Raw genomic sequence first — 15,920 nt, forward strand, 5'->3', positions numbered from 1 at the left:
AGTTGTAGGGCTAGACCCCAGACTGAGGGTCATGAAGACATTATCTTTCTAGGACAGCTGGCTTTCTGAGCTGAGACCTGAACGAAGGGGCAGGGTATAAAAAAAGAGGATTCATCAAGGAGAAACTGAGGCAGGACTGTGGTGAGGGGACTAAAGGGGGTGCAAATGGCCAGGTGGAGCATGACAATGGCCCCACAAAGGTTAAGGCCCAAACTTGGGGGAGCTCAAAGGTTTCTCTAACACCCTCAGATGGGAGCGAGAAATAAATGAACAGAATGAGAAATTTGTCAGCTCAGCCCTGGCCAATGGGAGGCCGCCTGGCACCAGGGTCTGCCCTGAGGTGACCTCCCTCCACCAGCTGGTGGCGCAGGCAGGGGCTGTGTGTGCGCGTGTGTTAGGGAATATATGGGGGGATTTATGTGTGAATCTCTGAAGGGAGTTACCTACTAGTGTAAGATCCCTGCTGTGGTATGTTTCCATGTACCTGGTGTGTGTGTTTGTGTGTATATATGGGGACTCTGTGTAAGCATCTCTGATTGCTCAGGAGAGTCCCAACTTGTGTACAATTTTCTAGTTCACCTTCTGTGTGTGGCCTGTGCCCCTGGGCTCTGTGTGCCTACACCAGATGGTCCCAGGTATGCATGTCCCCAAATGTCCCTGTATTTTATGTGTCCATAAGGACTCCTGTGGTCTTGCGGTTTTGTGGGTGCAGGTATTGGTTCTATGAATTCCAGGTGCCTCCACCCTTTTTGCATGAGTGATTGTTCATATATTTGTGTGTCTGTGAACTTTGTGTCTATGTGTGTGCCCCTGAAAACAGGGTTCCTGGCATGTTTCTATGGGTGTGTTCCTGTCCTATGTATGTCCATGTGTTGTGTCTAAACATATCAGAGTATGTTGGGATGTTGCATGTCCAGGTGTTCCCACAACTGTATACCTGATGGGTAAGGAGGTATGTGGGTTCTATGTGTATCCCTGTGTGTCGGTGTATCTTGTGCGTGCTGTGTGTGCCCCCCGGGCTTGTCTCTAAGTGTGTGTGTGTGTGTGTGTGTGTGTGTGTGTGTGTGTGTGTTCTTTGGCCATCCCTGCGAGTCTGTGTATGTATGTGTTATTATTTTCTGCGGTGCCCCTGGGCTCCTCTCTGTATATTTCAGTTCTGAATCCCTCCCCGCTGCCCTGTGGATATGGTATCTGTATCTTGGCATGAGGATGTGTGTCCCTGGGTGTCCCTATGTATGTAGCTCCATTTTGTGGACATCCTCATGTAACCGGTGCCTCAGCGCCCCTGCATGTCCGGCCAAGCCCTCCCGTGGGTGTGTGACTCACAGACCCTTGCATGCCCTTCCCTGTGTTTGTGGTCCGCGTGCCTTTGTGCGCGTATGCTCCCCCTGCGCTTTTGAGGTCTGCGTGCGTCCGGGTCCCTGCGTGTGCTCGCTCGCGCCCCCGTGTCCCCCGCGCAGGACCTAGGAGCTGCGTCCGGGCGCCCCGTGGGAATCCCCGCGTGTGTCCCGGTGCGCCTGGCGGGAGGCCTTGGGGCACGCACGGCCGCGGCTGGACCCACCGCCCGGCGCGGCGCGGGGAGGAGGGAAGGGGGGGCGGCGGCGGCGGGGAGCGCGGGCACGTCACTGAGACAGACAGGCGGGCGGGCAGGAGGCGGCGGCCGCGGGTTCGAGCCGGCGCCGGAGCCCCGCGGCCCCCTCCCCCTGTCCGCGGCGTGGGGAGCCCCCGCCCAGCCCTGGAGCCGCCGAAATGCAATTTCCCGTGCCGGCGCCTTGGCTCGGGGGGCTTTTCCGGGCGGGTTTTGGAAACAAGAGGGGACACGCGGCGGCGGCCCAAAACGAGGTGAGCGCGGGCGCCGGGCAGGCCGGGGAGCGCCCGCGGGGAGGGGGCGCGGCGGGGCGGGACGGCGGCGGGACCCAGCCGCAGCCCCCTCGCGCACCTGCTGGCTGCCGGGGGGCGGGCGCCCCGGCCTCTGCGGCCCGGCCCTCCATTGTTGCGGCGGCTGGAGAAGGGGGGCGGGGAGGCCCCGGCGGCATCTATGCGCCTCGCCTTCCCCGAGCAGGGGCGCGGAGAGGACCAGACTCCCCAAAGTGGAAAGGCCCTCAAGTCTCAGAGCTGGGGTCGCGAGTGGGGGTAGAGCGGGCAGAGATGCCCCCGAGGGGCGGGGACGCATGATTGGGGGCGTAGGTACAGCGGCGCCCAGGCCTCCTGACACCTGACCACGGGGAGGCCCCGGGACAGGGCGGCGGCGAGCTTTGTTCTTGGGGAGGCAGAGCGGGTGGGGACCTCGGAAATGCAGGGCTAGAAGAGTCTCCGGCCCGACGCGCGTGCGTTCGGGAGGGCGCTGCCGGCCAAGTTCACGGGTGCGCGGGCCTACGCGGGCCCTGCAGACACCGATCCCCGCGGAGACCCCGCTCCCGCCTGGCCGCAGCCGCGGGCCGGGGACTGCAGCGGGCCTCTGCCGGCTCCCCGCCGGCTTGTCATTACCAGAGGCGGCTACAGGGTAGTTACTAGGGCCAAGGTGTGCTAACTGGAACACGCCTTCCAAAACTGGCCATAAAAAGGAAAAATGGCCCCGAATCTCACTGCTGGAGAGCCCTTTTAAAGAGACAGGGAACCTTTCACACGGACCTGCCCTAGAGTGCATGTTGGGATGGGGGGGTTGGAGAAGACCCCTCATTGGCTAATGGGAAGTGAGAAATACCCCCCCCCACCCCACTACACTTCAGTCCCCGCAATCTCCTTTCCCACTATTTCCACACTGCTCTGTACTGCTCGCAGACGCATTTACAGAGCCACAGTTACATATTCCCAAATCACGGATAAAGAACCCAAAATCCGCACACTATACATGGACACACAGCTTCCCCATTACTCACATCACCTGCAGGAATGCTGATACACACATGCACACACATCACCCACAATAACACTGCCACGTGGGCACACACTACATCCACAATGACGTGGACATCCAGGGCTGACATCCCTGAAAACACTGTCACATGAAAATGCAACCACCACGGACGGTAGACACAGCATAGACACAGCCTTGCATACAACAGACACACAAATCGTTCTCTATGGCACACATAATGCACACTATGGCATGAGCACCCAAAGCCTGTTACCCTGTGGGCAACTTTGACAACCACAGATATGTTAAACGCCTGACACAAGTACGGGCACCATTAACTACAAGAACTGGGACACACACATATAGACAGGCATGTGCCTGCCCAAGCAAGGACACACCCATAGTCACCCACAGTCACCCAGGCAACGTGACACACATACACACAGAAGGTATAAGGCCTGTTCGGACGCTGACATCAGGTCACAGTAATCTTGACAGATGTATATATAACACAGCTGCACAAGCTGATGCACCGTTGCCCATGGTAAAACTGACCCTCCTAGACATCCATTATGACACTGTCACCCACAAACAGATATGTATGCTTCAGTAGTACCTATACCCATAGTCACGTACCGTAACACTTGATAATACACCTGGACAACTGCAATAATACCGATATGCAGATACAATAACATGCACAATAGCGCAGACAGACCTATGGGAAAATGACACTGGGACATGTAGAAATCCAGTCACCAGGATGGCCATAAAGCCAACACTTGTTTATTGAGCATCTGTTATGTACTGGGCACCATTCTAGTGCTAAGGATACAAGAGATCAAAATCCCTGCCCTCCTGGAGCTGACATTTTAGTAATGGGGTGAGAAGACACCATATCACAGAGTCACCCACAGTGGCACTGACAGATGCCAGACACCCACGTACTCTGGCTCACACATCGACCTGCAATTACCCACAATTAGCCTGACGCACACCCACAGTCACACTGACATCCATACACAAACAGAAGCCCACAGGAACACCGACATACATGTACAACTGGCATAGAGACAGCCACCCACTACACACACACCCACCTAGATTTACAGACACCCACTGACCCCCACAATAGCCCACTTAAGTAGCTTGGACCCCAAGCCCACTGCAGCCCTCCAGTAACAAGCCCATAGGTAGCTGCTCCCTGCATTTTACAGAGAGCCCACCCTGACCCAGACAAGGGTTGCACTGAACTGTGAGTCTCAGTAGAAGTGTCTAAACTTCCCATCAACCGGCTCCACAACCCCTAACCCTAATCCCAAAGAAGCTGGAGCCTTCTTGCCTCTCCCAGCCCTGGCTCCACACCTGGTGGGCTTGGAAAGGAAGTCGGGGCTCCTAGCCCTCTGGCTGCCCCCAGGTCTGGGTGGGACAGACGCAGCCCTTGTCTGAGTATCCTGCACGAAGGGCCCGAGCCTGAACAGACAGAGGAAGCTGGGAGCTGGCAAGGGGAGGGCAGAGCAGGAACCAGAGATGCTACGCAGATATGGGGGAAATGAGGAGCCCCCTGCCCACCAGTCTAGACAGCCTGGGCCATCAATGAGACTCAACTTGGGGACCCCCTAAGTGCACTGCTGCCATAACCCCATAATGGGATCTTTGTCTGCCAAGCCCTACCCCACATCCTCCCTAGGTCTGTGCATACACACACAGGACATATGCACACTGGGACACAAACTGGGACACTCATGCAGGAACACATTCATGGACATACATACAGAGACACACACAGGGCTCCAGACACCCCCTGGAATCTCTGAACCTCTGACCTCTTGTCCCCACCCCCTTCTTCAACTTGATGGCAGAGCTGCTTCCATCCATCACCTTCTCACCTCTGACTCTGACCCCCAGACCTGCACCAGCGGCCCTGCCTTCCTGGAGCTCAGGGTGGGGATGGGCCTGGATTAGTGTGGCTTCTGGAAGGCTCCTCTCACACATTGCTCCCAGCTCCCTGCCCAGACAGACCCTCCCGGCTGGGATGCAGTGGGGGTGGGCTCTCAGGTGCTACGAAGGAGAATGAGGACCAAAATAGCATCGAAGGGCACCTCTGGCTTGCACCAGGGAGGGGTGAGGGGTGGGAGGAGACAGCTGCACCCACCCTACTGAGCTTCAAAGTCAGATGGAAGTCCAATCGGCCCCCAGAAAGCTTCAGGACACTTGGCCAGAGGAACAGTCAGCCCCTCCCCAAGGGCCCCAAGTCCAGACAGTGAGATACAGACAGACCAGAGGCTGCCTCTTGCCAAGGGCCAGCCTCATACGTGGTGGAGGGGACAAGCCGACAGACACAGATCAGGTGTAATGGGCCAGATACCCACAGGCAGACCCAGCGACAGGAGCGCACGCAGGGCGGGAGACCCAGACAAACACAGGCCCGTGAGGAGCACAGTCAGACCCAGACAGGCGGACCTAGACAGACACCGAGGGCAAGGGCGGGAAGCCAGCGCCGACCACTGCAGACAAAGGGAGACAGACCCCGGGAGGCCCCAGACAGCCCCTCCTCCAAAAGACGGGGCGGGGCTGCGCACCTCCTCCGGCCCCGCCCCTCGACTCGGATCCCCCGCCCACTTCCCCCAGCCCTGTCTTCCTGAATCCCCAGATCAGACACCCCCTGCTCGTCCTTCCTGTTTTGGGGACACCCCTTGCAGGGACCTCCCTCCTTGGTAGATCAAGGTCAAAGCCCTCAGGGAAGCAAGTGGAGAGGAGATACAGAAGGAGAAAGGGTGTTTTAGGGGTTCTCCAATGTGGCCAGAGTGCCTCGGACCCGATGACCCCGCGTTCTAGCTTCATAGTCACCAAGAACAAAGCTTTTGAGGAACCTCCGAGAGTTGTATACCAAACTCTCAGAGCCTCATCTTCCTCATCGATAAAATAAGTCTCCTAATAATAGGGTGATGAATGTAGCGTTATTATCACTTACTCTGCTCTCCAAACCCACCCTCCTCCCCCCAGAGTCCTAGGCATTCTCTTCGTTAGGATCACCATCTCCAAAGCCAGAGATCCCACATTCTCCCTCGGAAAGGCCCAGATACCTGTCGGGGGTAAAGAGGAGGAGCCCTGGCCGCCGCCCACCCACCCCCGCGCCCGAATGGGGCCCAGCTGGCCGAGAAGATGGGCCGCGGGGTAGTGTGCCCCAGCCGGGGCTCCCGACAGGGGTGGGGACGTGATTGGACCGCGACCTGGGGTCGAGAGACCGGGCTTTGGGGAAGGAGCTTCACGACGTGGGGAAATTTCACGAGGGCGTCTTGCGAGGGGCTCGGGCTCCGAGGGGGCGGGGTCCGGTTTGCGGACAGGTCCTGTCTGGGCAGACCTTAGGTGGGTTGGGCTCCAAGGGGGTGGCCTTGGTAACTCCGTAGGGACGCAGACCGTAGGGTCTAGGCAAGCAGGCTTTAAAGGAGGGACCTTGAGGGGGAGGGCTCTGTGGCCTTGAGCGCCCCTGGAGCCGGCAAAATGTGTGTCAGAAGGGACAGTGCCCAGGAGCAGGCCTTAGGAGAGCTGGGCTCTTTGAAAACCAGCTTAGGGGCGGGTTTTATGGGTGTTGAGTTTGAGGGCGGGCTCCATGGGAGTTTATATGGGTGGGTTTTAGAGGGCGGGTAGTAGGAACTGGTAACATGTGGGTGGGCTTTAAGGGGATGGGTCGGTGGCTTTTGAAAGACCAATCTCCGGGAGCAGCCTCGGGGTGGGGTCTCAGGGCGGGGCTTGGAGCGCTGGGCTGGTTCAAGCCGCCTCTGCAAGGGGAGTTCTGGGGCTCATTCAAATTTAGCATAATTAAGGCCTCTGATCCGCTTTAGGGTTACGCCAGGAGGGTCCTTTAGGGCCCTATATTCCCGAGGGAAATGGGAGGAGACTTGGAAATTTGAAGAACCTTCCTCAGGCCTTCCTCGGCGTCCCCAGACCTAGGTGGGGGCGGCTTCCTCTGAGATTGCGCATGGGCGGGCTCCCAACTCTTCCCGGTCCCTAGAGGGAGGAACTGGGGGCCCGTTTTACCGGGAGGAAATGAGGAGGGGCAGCTTCTTGCTGTAGTCAGAGTCCGAGCAGCAATACGACCTCAACCTATTTCGAGGTCTGAGGGTGAGTGACCTTGCACCCTTCACATCACTGAGGGCCTGAGTTCAGATGCCTTGAAACCCTGAAGGCAGGTTGTGGGTGTCCCTCGGGTCCTCTCACTTCTCCCTTGACCAGTGGGCAAGTGGACTCCCAGTGGGCCTGGTAGGGGCCCCACTGCGAGCCCTGCACGAGCCCTGCATTTGCAAAGTGAAGACACTGAGGACCTCCAGGGCTTGTTGTGATTCATAAAAAATCATCAGGAACAGGGTGAAGCTAACAGAAGATATACATTGTATTAAAATGACTTGTTTATCTCTTGCATCCCGGGGAAACTGGAGCGGCAGGGCAGCCAGACATCTTGGGGCCACTAAGCCGTGCCCTCTGGCCTCCGTCTCTCAAACTGACAAATGGATGTCATCTGCACCTTCCAGGGCAGTTCTAAGGGTGATTTGAGTAAATGAATGAAGTAGGGAGCCCACCTCCAGTACTGCTACATCCTTGTAGCAAAAGCTACAAAAATATTTAGTTACTATTACTTAATCTAGTACTTTTCCAGGTTCTGGAGCAGACAGTTGGTACCTACTGTTTGCTGACTTAATGAGTCAATAGGATCCTCCCTCCTCTAGTTTCCTGTCTCCCACCCTCCACTCTGGGACCCCCACCCCCAAGAAGTTGCCAAGGGCTTGGGGGAACATTCAACCTGTCGGTGAGTTTGGGCAGTTCAGGCAAACCATCGACCGTTGAGTGGACCCCGAGGCCTGGAACTGCCATCTACCTTCCAGATCTGGGGGGCTGGTCGGACCTGAGCACATCCCCTCCCTTAAGCCACAGCGAAGGTCACAGTCATTGTTGGAAGGTCACAATCAACATTCATTGTTGTCGGTGGGTTGTGAAGATGGAGGCCAGACCCACCGAGGGATGAATGTCACTGTGGCTGGGCTGCACACAGCCTAAGGCGAGTGGGCTAGGAGACAACACCCACCATGGATTCCCCCCTAGAATTGCTCAGCCTGTACCTTGCACTGATCCTGGTCTCTCACCCCTTGGGGAGGTCTGGTGTTTGGGATCCAGGTGGAAGCTGAATTTGGGGCAGAAATCCTGGAGGGTCGGGGGAGGTGGACAGCTGAAAAACCTTTCTGAAAGTAGGTGGTGAGCCTCGCTCTGGAGGGCTCCATGTTTCTTGAATGAATGGTGTGGGTAGGCAGTGTAACCCCTCTTTTCTGTGTCCAAGTCTTGGACTCAGCTTTCTTACCCTTTCCCTGGTGCCTGCAGACCTGTTACCCTCAACTGTCCACCTTGGTACAGGCTGATTTCTCCACCTGCGTGTCTTGTGCCCCACCTGGTGACTCCTGGGCATATTCTATCCTTCTGAGATTGAGCTGAGGTCTCATTTGAGAGAGGGGGGATAAAGGCACTAGTGAATGCTGGGGGTCCCCCCCATTAGCTCAACCTGTACCTCTGCTCTCCCCTACTTCCCCATCTCACCCTTCTTTCCACCCCAGGGCCAGAACAGGCTGCCTCTGCAGCACGCAGCCCTGGGGCTCCAACAACTGGATGGGGGCAGTAGGCTTTTGTGTTAAGTCTTTGTGAATAACTCTGCTGGCAGGTGGCTTCATACCTCAATTTGTTCATCCTTTAAGAGCGGGTTCCAGTGAGACAATGAGTGTGAAAGTGCCCTGAAGGAGACCAGAGCTGGGCCCTTGTCCCTCCACATCGAGCCTCCACTTCCAGAGACCTCTGGAATATCAGGCTCTTCCCCCTCCCCAAAAGGCCCAGGGGCACCTGGCTCCTCCCCCAGCCCAGGGGAAGGAAGAAAGCAGTTACTAAGTTACAGGTTACAGCAATGCTTGTCTTGGAGGCAGGGCTTCCGTCCCCCCACCTCCTAAAAAAATCCTGTGGGGCTGAGTGGCTGGCCTCCTCCAAGGAGGAGTAGGGGTAGCCCTCCCAATGCCCTCTGGGTGGGACGTGTGGCTCCAAATTGTGGGTGCTCCCTGCAGATTGTGTTCTGTCACGCAAACCCCCTTGCCCTCATTCAGAGATCATGCATCTCCTTGGCAGGTGCATTTACAGGGAGCAGCAGCAAGCCCCCCTGTGACAATAAGGAATCTCCCACAGCCTGTTCCTCCCCCTTCATACCCCCTTGGAGGTATAAGGAGGGAACTGACAGCCCAGACTCCTAGGCTCCAGAGAGGGCAAGGGAGGGGAAGGGAGGGGCAGGGGAGAAGGGAGAAGGGAGAAGGACGAGCTTGGCGCAGGCAGGGTTTCTTCTCTCTCTGCCCCTCTGCCTGGCACATATTGCCCAGCCATGGGGACATTTGATCTATGGACGGATTACCTGGGTTTGGCACGTCTGGTGGGGGCTCTTCGTGAGGAAGAAGAGCCTGAGACCAGGCTGGACCCCCAGCCAGAACCAGCACCAGGACCAGGACCAGGGGATCAGAGGTCCAGCCCAGAATCCTCACCAGCTCCTGAACGCCTGTGCTCTTTCTGCAAACACAATGGCGAGTCTAGGGCCATCTACCAGTCCCACGTGCTCAAGGACGAGGCGGGCCGGGTTCTGTGCCCCATCCTTCGAGATTACGTGTGCCCCCAGTGCGGTGCCACTCGCGATCGTGCCCACACCCGCCGCTTCTGCCCGCTCACCGGCCAAGGCTACACCTCTGTCTACAGCTATACCACCCGCAACTCCGCTGGCAAGAGGCTGGCTCGGCCAGACAAGGCGAGGACCCAGGACGCAGGCCACCGCAGAGGAGGAGCAGGAGGAGGAGCCAGTGCAGGTGGCTGGGGAAATCTGTGGAGGGGGCCTACCTCAGTGAAGTGGGATTAACTCCAGTACCTACTTCAAAGGGTTGAGGGGAGAAGCTCTGTAGAAACCCAAGAACAGTATTCTAGAAGTGTTGCTCAGTGTAGGTAACTGGGGCTTGAGTTTGGTGTGTGGCGTTAGGCAAGGGACTCTCCCTCTTTGGAGGAAGTGCCAGCCTTTTCCAAGCACAGGTGATGTGGTGGGGAGGCCATGGGGACTAGCATTGGGGTCTGCAGACAGGTTTGGCAGGGTCTTGGCACTTCTTGGCACTGAGGAGCTGTGTGCCCTAAAAAACTGCTCAGAGTCTCTCAACCCCAGCTTCCTCATTTCCTCACCCATTTGCTAAAGTTTGTGTGCCCATTCTGTGCCAAACACTGGACCATCAGTGGACAAGGTGGATGAGAGAACAGCAGTTAGAACACAGGTGATAGGTGCTGAATGGGACTCTAGAGGAAGCACTTGATCCAGATGAAGAGTATCCAGGAGGGCTTCCTGGAGGAAGTGACTTCTGGAAGCCTAATCCAGTTTGGTTGAGCACTGAAAGTGTGGCCCAGGTATTGGGGCTTGTTCAGGGATTTAGGGATAGAGTGTGTGTACGCGTATGGTGGAGGGGGAGGTGTCAGAGATTTCGGGACAGGCCAAGGGCCTACAGCTTTGAACTTGGGCACTAGGGAGCCACAGAAGGGGCAAGACCAGGCCTGTGTGTTGAGTATGTTAGACCGTAGTAGCTAAGCAGCTGGCCACAGGAATGGATCTGAGTTTGGAGGAGGCTGGTTTTCTAGGCAGAGGGGTCCAAGGCAGGCAGGAGGGAACATCAGGTTGGCGGAAAGCCCATGAGTTTGCTCTGTGGGGAGCAGTCCAGGAGGGCATTTAGGGCTGCAACCTAGGAGAGCTGGAGCTGCCCTGAGGTCAAAACTGGCTCTGCTCACCTGCACAGCCCACCATGTGGGGTCACCCTGATCTTGCTCATAAAATTCGGATTCCAGTCCTGCAGTTCCTGGTGGGGCCTGAGCACCTGCACTTCTAATCAGTTCCCAGTGAGGCCGCCATGCTGCCAGGCCTAGGTTGACACAGGCTTTGAGTAACTTGGGCTTAAATGGCAGTAGTTATCATTATGGATGCAAAAGACCTCAGCTCCTGTGGCGTTTTAAAGGACAAATCCGTTTTAGTGACTTTACCAGGAAGTTAGCCAACAGAGGGGTTGGGTCTGATGGGGTGTTGTCGCTGCCCATTTGGGTGTTCTGGGTTGGTAGTGCCTCCCCCATCAGATTGTGTGCTCCTTGAGGGAGGTGACCCAGCGGGAGGACCCTGCCCCCGCAGCTGCAAAGTAAACATTTGTTAGAAGAATGAGAGACTGCCTCCAGGAAAAAGACAGTATCCTTGTGAGGTTCCAGGAGGTTTAACTTGGGAGACTCTGGAAGCTGAGAGGACTTAGAATGATGGTCTCAGAATCTTCCTTCCCCCCTTGATTGTAGGAAGACACTTCCTGGGGTGTAGAGTGAAGGGTGAGAGACCCCTCTCTTGCCAGAGAAGGAACACCTGGGGCTCGCCTCCCTGGTAACAGTCGGTGTCACAAATCCAGGGTCCCCGGAGCCTGCGGCCACGAGGGGGCAGCACAGCCGGCCAGAGTGTCCGGTTCTGGGTCCCACCTGGGGGTGCTCTGGTCTAGGAATGTGACTGGGATGCTATTCCAGAATCAGCCTCCAGGTGGCGCCAGAGCCCGAGAGCCCTGCAGGTTGAACTGGCACTTTGCGAACGTGGAATCATTCATTACCTATTATTGCTTTTCTCTTCCCCACTCCATTTTAAAATTCAGGTTCCAAAGGTGCCGGGAAGTCGTCTGGACCTTCGCCGTCTTCTTGCTGCCCCTCCACTTCTGCCTAGGAGGCAGGTGCGGGGAAGAGGTGGATGCTGCCTTCTCTTGGGGCTTGGGACCCTGACTCTGTGAACACTAGATTTCGGGGAAGATGCACCCAACGAGGCCCCGCCCCTGGACCTTCTCCAGGCTGGGAGCACAGTCCAAAGAGCCCTGTGAGGAAGGAAGTGGTCCTCAGACACCCCCGTCTTCCCTCCCCAGCACTGGACACCCAGTCAGCGCTCAATAAATGCTATGAATGGATCAGCATCAGACGAGGCTGGTCTTGGGACATGGTAACTGGAACATCTCCGGCGGGGTTGGGGCACCTTATTTCTCTCCTGGCTGTGCCAGCCTGCACGTGTTACTCTGACCTCCACTTTCCCGACTGCTGTCTGGAGTTTGGTTCATGGGGCTGGGGCGCTGCAGTGAGCTGAAATGCGGAGGGAGTGAGTGCCACAGGGAGACTGTGGGACTCCGAGGGGTCACTTCTGGGCAGGACGCTCTGCTGCCACATTAGTACATTAGGCCCTTTCTGTGATGTTTGGTGTTCTCAAACTCCCTTCCAGCTACCCCACACATACTGACATACCAAATGGGTGGAATCCCCCACCCTGGGGGTGGGGCCCTGATTTGAGAGGGGCATCGAGAGACAATTATACCATAATGTCCCAGCGACCTGGGGCCATAGTCACATGCCAGGCCCTTCAGAGCAAGGGAAGGACTTCTAGGGGGTGGGGGCTGTGTCCCGGGGGTGTCAGCCATCCCAGGCCTCTGGCAGGGGCATTGTGGAGACATTTTGGGTCAGCCTGGGCAAGGGCAGGAGGGAATGGCGATTCCTTCCCACCCAGGAATTGTGATCCAGTTCTCCTGGGAAACTGCGCTCTGAGGAATGCCTACCCTGCCAGCCCCCTCTACTGCCATAGCTTGTTTCCCTGGTCTCTAGGGGGCAGCAGGTGGCAAGTGTCCATCTACACTGCTCCCCCAAACCCAGGATGGGCCTCTGCCCAAGCCCACACTCTCCCATGGTTGGGTGGGGGCAGGAGTTGGACTTTGCAGGTCCCCTCTGCCCTTGAACTGGAACCTGAGGCCACCCATGAGGAAAGCCAAGGATGGGAGCCTGTCCTTGAAGACAGGCTGCTGCCTAGGCTTGGCAGGGAGAGGGGATGAGAAAGACACAGAAGGCTTCTTAGCAGCCCCAAGGGTCTTCAAACTGAGTTGCGGAAACAACATCCCAGCCACCACCTGCTGCTGCAAACTGCTAATGGCGTAAGTGAGGGCCACTGGGGCTTGAACCTGGGGAGGTCAAGGAAGGAGAGGTGGTGGGGGACCCCCACCAAACTTGCTCCCCTCTCACATGGGCTCTACTTGGGTGTAAGAAGGCAGTAGGCGAGGTTCCCTGCCATGGCCCTAGGAGTTTGGGTGCTGGGTGTGGGAGCCACAGTGACTAATACAGAGGCGGGTCTGATCCACCTGGTTGTGACCAATTTAATAGAAGCATCGTTTTCTGTGAAATGGGTTTGAAGCCTGGCGGCTTCACAGTGGCTGGGGCTGCCTCTGACACTGCCATGCGGGTTGTGGTCAGGCTTGTTCGGGATAAGGTGTGCAGCACCCGCCCTCAGCACCAAGTCGGCATCAACTGCAACTCCCCAGGACTGCCTCTTCCCAGGCTGAGGCCTCAAAGTAGCTTGTCCCACAGAGGACAGACGGGGCCACTGAGCGCTGAAAGCAAACTCTCTAGGTGGATGTCTGGTGGGCTCACTGCCCCACAGATACTGGTGTGTGTGCCTGACTGGGAACACATAGCCATCCGCTCCCAGAATCTGACACACTCGGGAACTTGCAGGAACCCTCTGGCCTGTGTCCCAGCGGTGGCCCCACTTGCCTTCGCAGGGAGAATGAGAAGTGAAAGGGGAAAGAGGCAGAAAGGTCTGTGGGCGGAACATCAAGGAACCAGAACACTTCAAACTCCAAACAGCAGGTCCTGGGGCCTCACTAGGGAATCATTTATTAATGGCCTTCCCGGAAGAAATAAAATGGAAATCAGAGAAAGACAAATAAACAAGGGAGGTCTTTTCTCTTCCAGAAAAGAAACATTCTGAACTGCCATAACCTTGGCTAAGCCTCCAAAATTTGCAAACCCAGGCTGCCTCCACCTCCCACTGCAGCCTCAGTTTAGGGAGGAGCAGGTTCCCTCCCCCATACAGACTCCGGAGGGAGGCTGTTGACTCCAGTGGGGCCTCCAAGGTTTCCCAGGGGAAGCTGCCTCCCAAATCTGCTGAAGCCCACTAGGACCCATTGGAGCAGTATGGGGGACTGCAGGCTTTCCGGGGTATGCCAAGGCACCATTGCTAGCTGTTTGGCAGCAATCAAGCCCTTCTGTGGGCCAGGGCTCCAAGAAAACACACGCACATCCATGGGAACGGGAGGCACAGCACAAAGGCTCGCTCAGCATCCCCGCTGGGAAGCACCTACGTATCCCTCCAGGACTGCTCCCCACGAGGGTGAGGCCCGGCCCCTTTTGGTGTGTAGGGTCCACTCGCGGGCTTCGCCTTTCGGTAGCTGAGGCGCTTGGAGGATTCCATGTCCCGGTGGGCATTCATGATCATGCGGCTAGGCAGAAACAGCACTGGCCGTGAGCTACAGCAGGACACGCCTCGCATTCCTGTTTACACGGGCTAACACACTCATGCACACTCATAGGTCACACACAGAATCAGCCTGTTACAGAGCAGACTGACCATCTCAGCCCCTCTTCAAAACCTAACAATTCTGCACAGGACAGGTCTATGACATGACAGGCTAGGGCCCAGAAGGAAGACAATTTCTGGAAGTCCCTTGCTGGGTGGCCTGGGCTACTGGAGGGGGGCTTCTTTTTGCTGCCCCACTGGTTCTCCCCTCCCCGCTCCTCCCTGGGCCCCATCCCCGCTGCCTGTCCTGTCTGTTCCCTGTAGATGCAAGCCCAGATCTTACTTCAGGTTGGAGAGCTCAACTATGAGGCCTCGCATGGTGTCTGTTGCATCCTCCATCCTGGCGGCTTCACAGGGCTGGATCCCCTCATGGGTACTGGTGGGAGAGGACAAGAGACGTGCCCTCAGCAGACAGCCTGGCCAAACACCATTCTGGGGTTCTTTCATTGGGCCTTGAGCTGTCTGCTTTTCCAGATAATAAGCCACCACGGGCAGAGCTCTGATGGCTAACCCAGGGGCCTCGACTGCCAAAAGCACACCCAGAATCCAGCCACTTCTCTCCCACCACAGCTGCTCTCGGCTGGACCGTTGCCAAAGGCTCCCTGGCACCCCAGCTCCTGCCTCTACAGCTTGTCTCCCATGCAGCATGGGTGGAGGTTATGAAAATGGAAACCTGGCCCACTGCACCGTCTAGGGCTCTGGAATGTTCTTTCTAAACGTCTCCTCTTTTTTGGGGGGGTGGGGTGGAGAGTGGTAGCAGGACTTCCTTGATCACTAAATTAAAATTTTAACCCCTTCCCCACTTTTTCCCCTAACACTCTGCTTGTCTCTTTCTCACCCTGCCTGCCCTGCCCAACACACAATGGATCAAAGCTTCGTGTTTTGTCCTGTCCCGTGCCGCCTTCCCAGTGCCCCAGTGCCCAGAGTAGTTCTGGATGGCGTTAACATCTACGAGAGCGGTAGATGTGCCACAGCACCTACCGTATCTAACGTGAGCAGCCTGCGGGTGCTGGCAGAGGGTCGGCATCCCGCCAACAGCTCTCCCTCAAGCCTACCACACCTCGGGCTTGGTAGTACCTCCTGGGCTGTCACTACAAAATCTCTGGTTCTGCTCCACAGGCCTCAGTCATCCAGAGATGGTTGCCTGGCCCAGTTCTTAACCTCACTCAGCTACAGGCCATCAAGCCCAGGCCTTGCCCCGGGAGCTTCCAGATGTCCATGTGGGGTCGTATCAGCCCAGTGAGGCCATCGGAGATTCAGATGTGAATCTCCCTCCTCTTTGCTCACACAACAGTAAGGCCACTTTGACTAAATTGCCTCTAGTTCTTGTACAGGGTCTATGTGTGTGTACAAGTGGTACAACAGGTACTAGTGATAGAGCATGTGCAAGGGCAAGGACCAAAAACATGCTGCCTTATATTTCAAGGAGGAGAAGGAGGAAGAAGAAAGAAACCCCACCAAGGACTGCACCCTAGCCCTTCCTCCACACTTGTCAAGCAGAAACAGACACTTGGCTATAAATAATTGATAAGCCACCGCCTCTGCAGAGAGGCCAGTTCAAGTGTGAGGTAACAGAAAGGGATAGTCGCCCAGTGCTTGTCCCTGGTAAGGCTA

At 56.7% G+C, this 15,920-nt stretch overlaps 1 protein-coding gene and 1 long non-coding RNA gene across 3 annotated transcripts; one reads left to right on the top strand and one right to left on the bottom strand.

Moving 5' to 3' along the window:
• Window positions 1–1,626: 1,626 nt before the first annotated feature.
• NANOS3 (nanos C2HC-type zinc finger 3) lies at window positions 1,627–11,880 on the top strand. 2 transcript variants are annotated; one of them, XR_002778457.1, is made up of 3 exons: window positions 1,627–1,842; window positions 9,629–9,735; window positions 11,578–11,607. XR_002778457.1 is itself a non-coding variant. In XM_011386380.2 (2 exons), the coding sequence occupies exons 1-2, from the start codon at window positions 9,264–9,266 to the stop codon at window positions 11,643–11,645; spliced, it is 540 nt and encodes a 179-aa protein (XP_011384682.1). In that variant the 5' UTR covers window positions 6,554–9,263; the 3' UTR covers window positions 11,646–11,880. The 2 variants fall into 2 exon arrangements, 1 of the variants encoding a protein (XP_011384682.1); XM_011386380.2 differs by lacking the exon at window positions 1,627–1,842 and having other exon boundaries at window positions 6,554–9,735; window positions 11,578–11,880.
• Window positions 11,881–13,598: 1,718 nt separating this feature from the next.
• On the bottom strand, window positions 13,599–14,848 carry LOC111734466. The gene is made up of 2 exons (XR_002778458.1): window positions 14,590–14,848; window positions 13,599–14,229 (listed from the first exon to the last, which is right to left on the bottom strand). It is a non-coding gene; the product is annotated as an uncharacterized LOC111734466 (long non-coding RNA).
• Window positions 14,849–15,920: the final 1,072 nt, after the last annotated feature.

This window comes from Pteropus vampyrus, unplaced genomic scaffold (genome assembly GCF_000151845.1).
Source record: "Pteropus vampyrus isolate Shadow unplaced genomic scaffold, Pvam_2.0 Scaffold1343, whole genome shotgun sequence".
NCBI classification, from domain to species: Eukaryota; Metazoa; Chordata; class Mammalia; order Chiroptera; family Pteropodidae; genus Pteropus; species Pteropus vampyrus.

Coding starts and splice junctions, on each gene's coding strand:
- NANOS3 (XM_011386380.2), top strand. CDS start 9,264: ATGGGGACATTTGATCTATGGACGGATTACCTGGGTTTGGCACGTCTG. Junction 9,736..11,577: donor AGGAGGAGGAGCCAGTGCAG/GTGGCTGGGGAA, acceptor TTTAAAATTCAG/GTTCCAAAGGTGCCGGGAAG.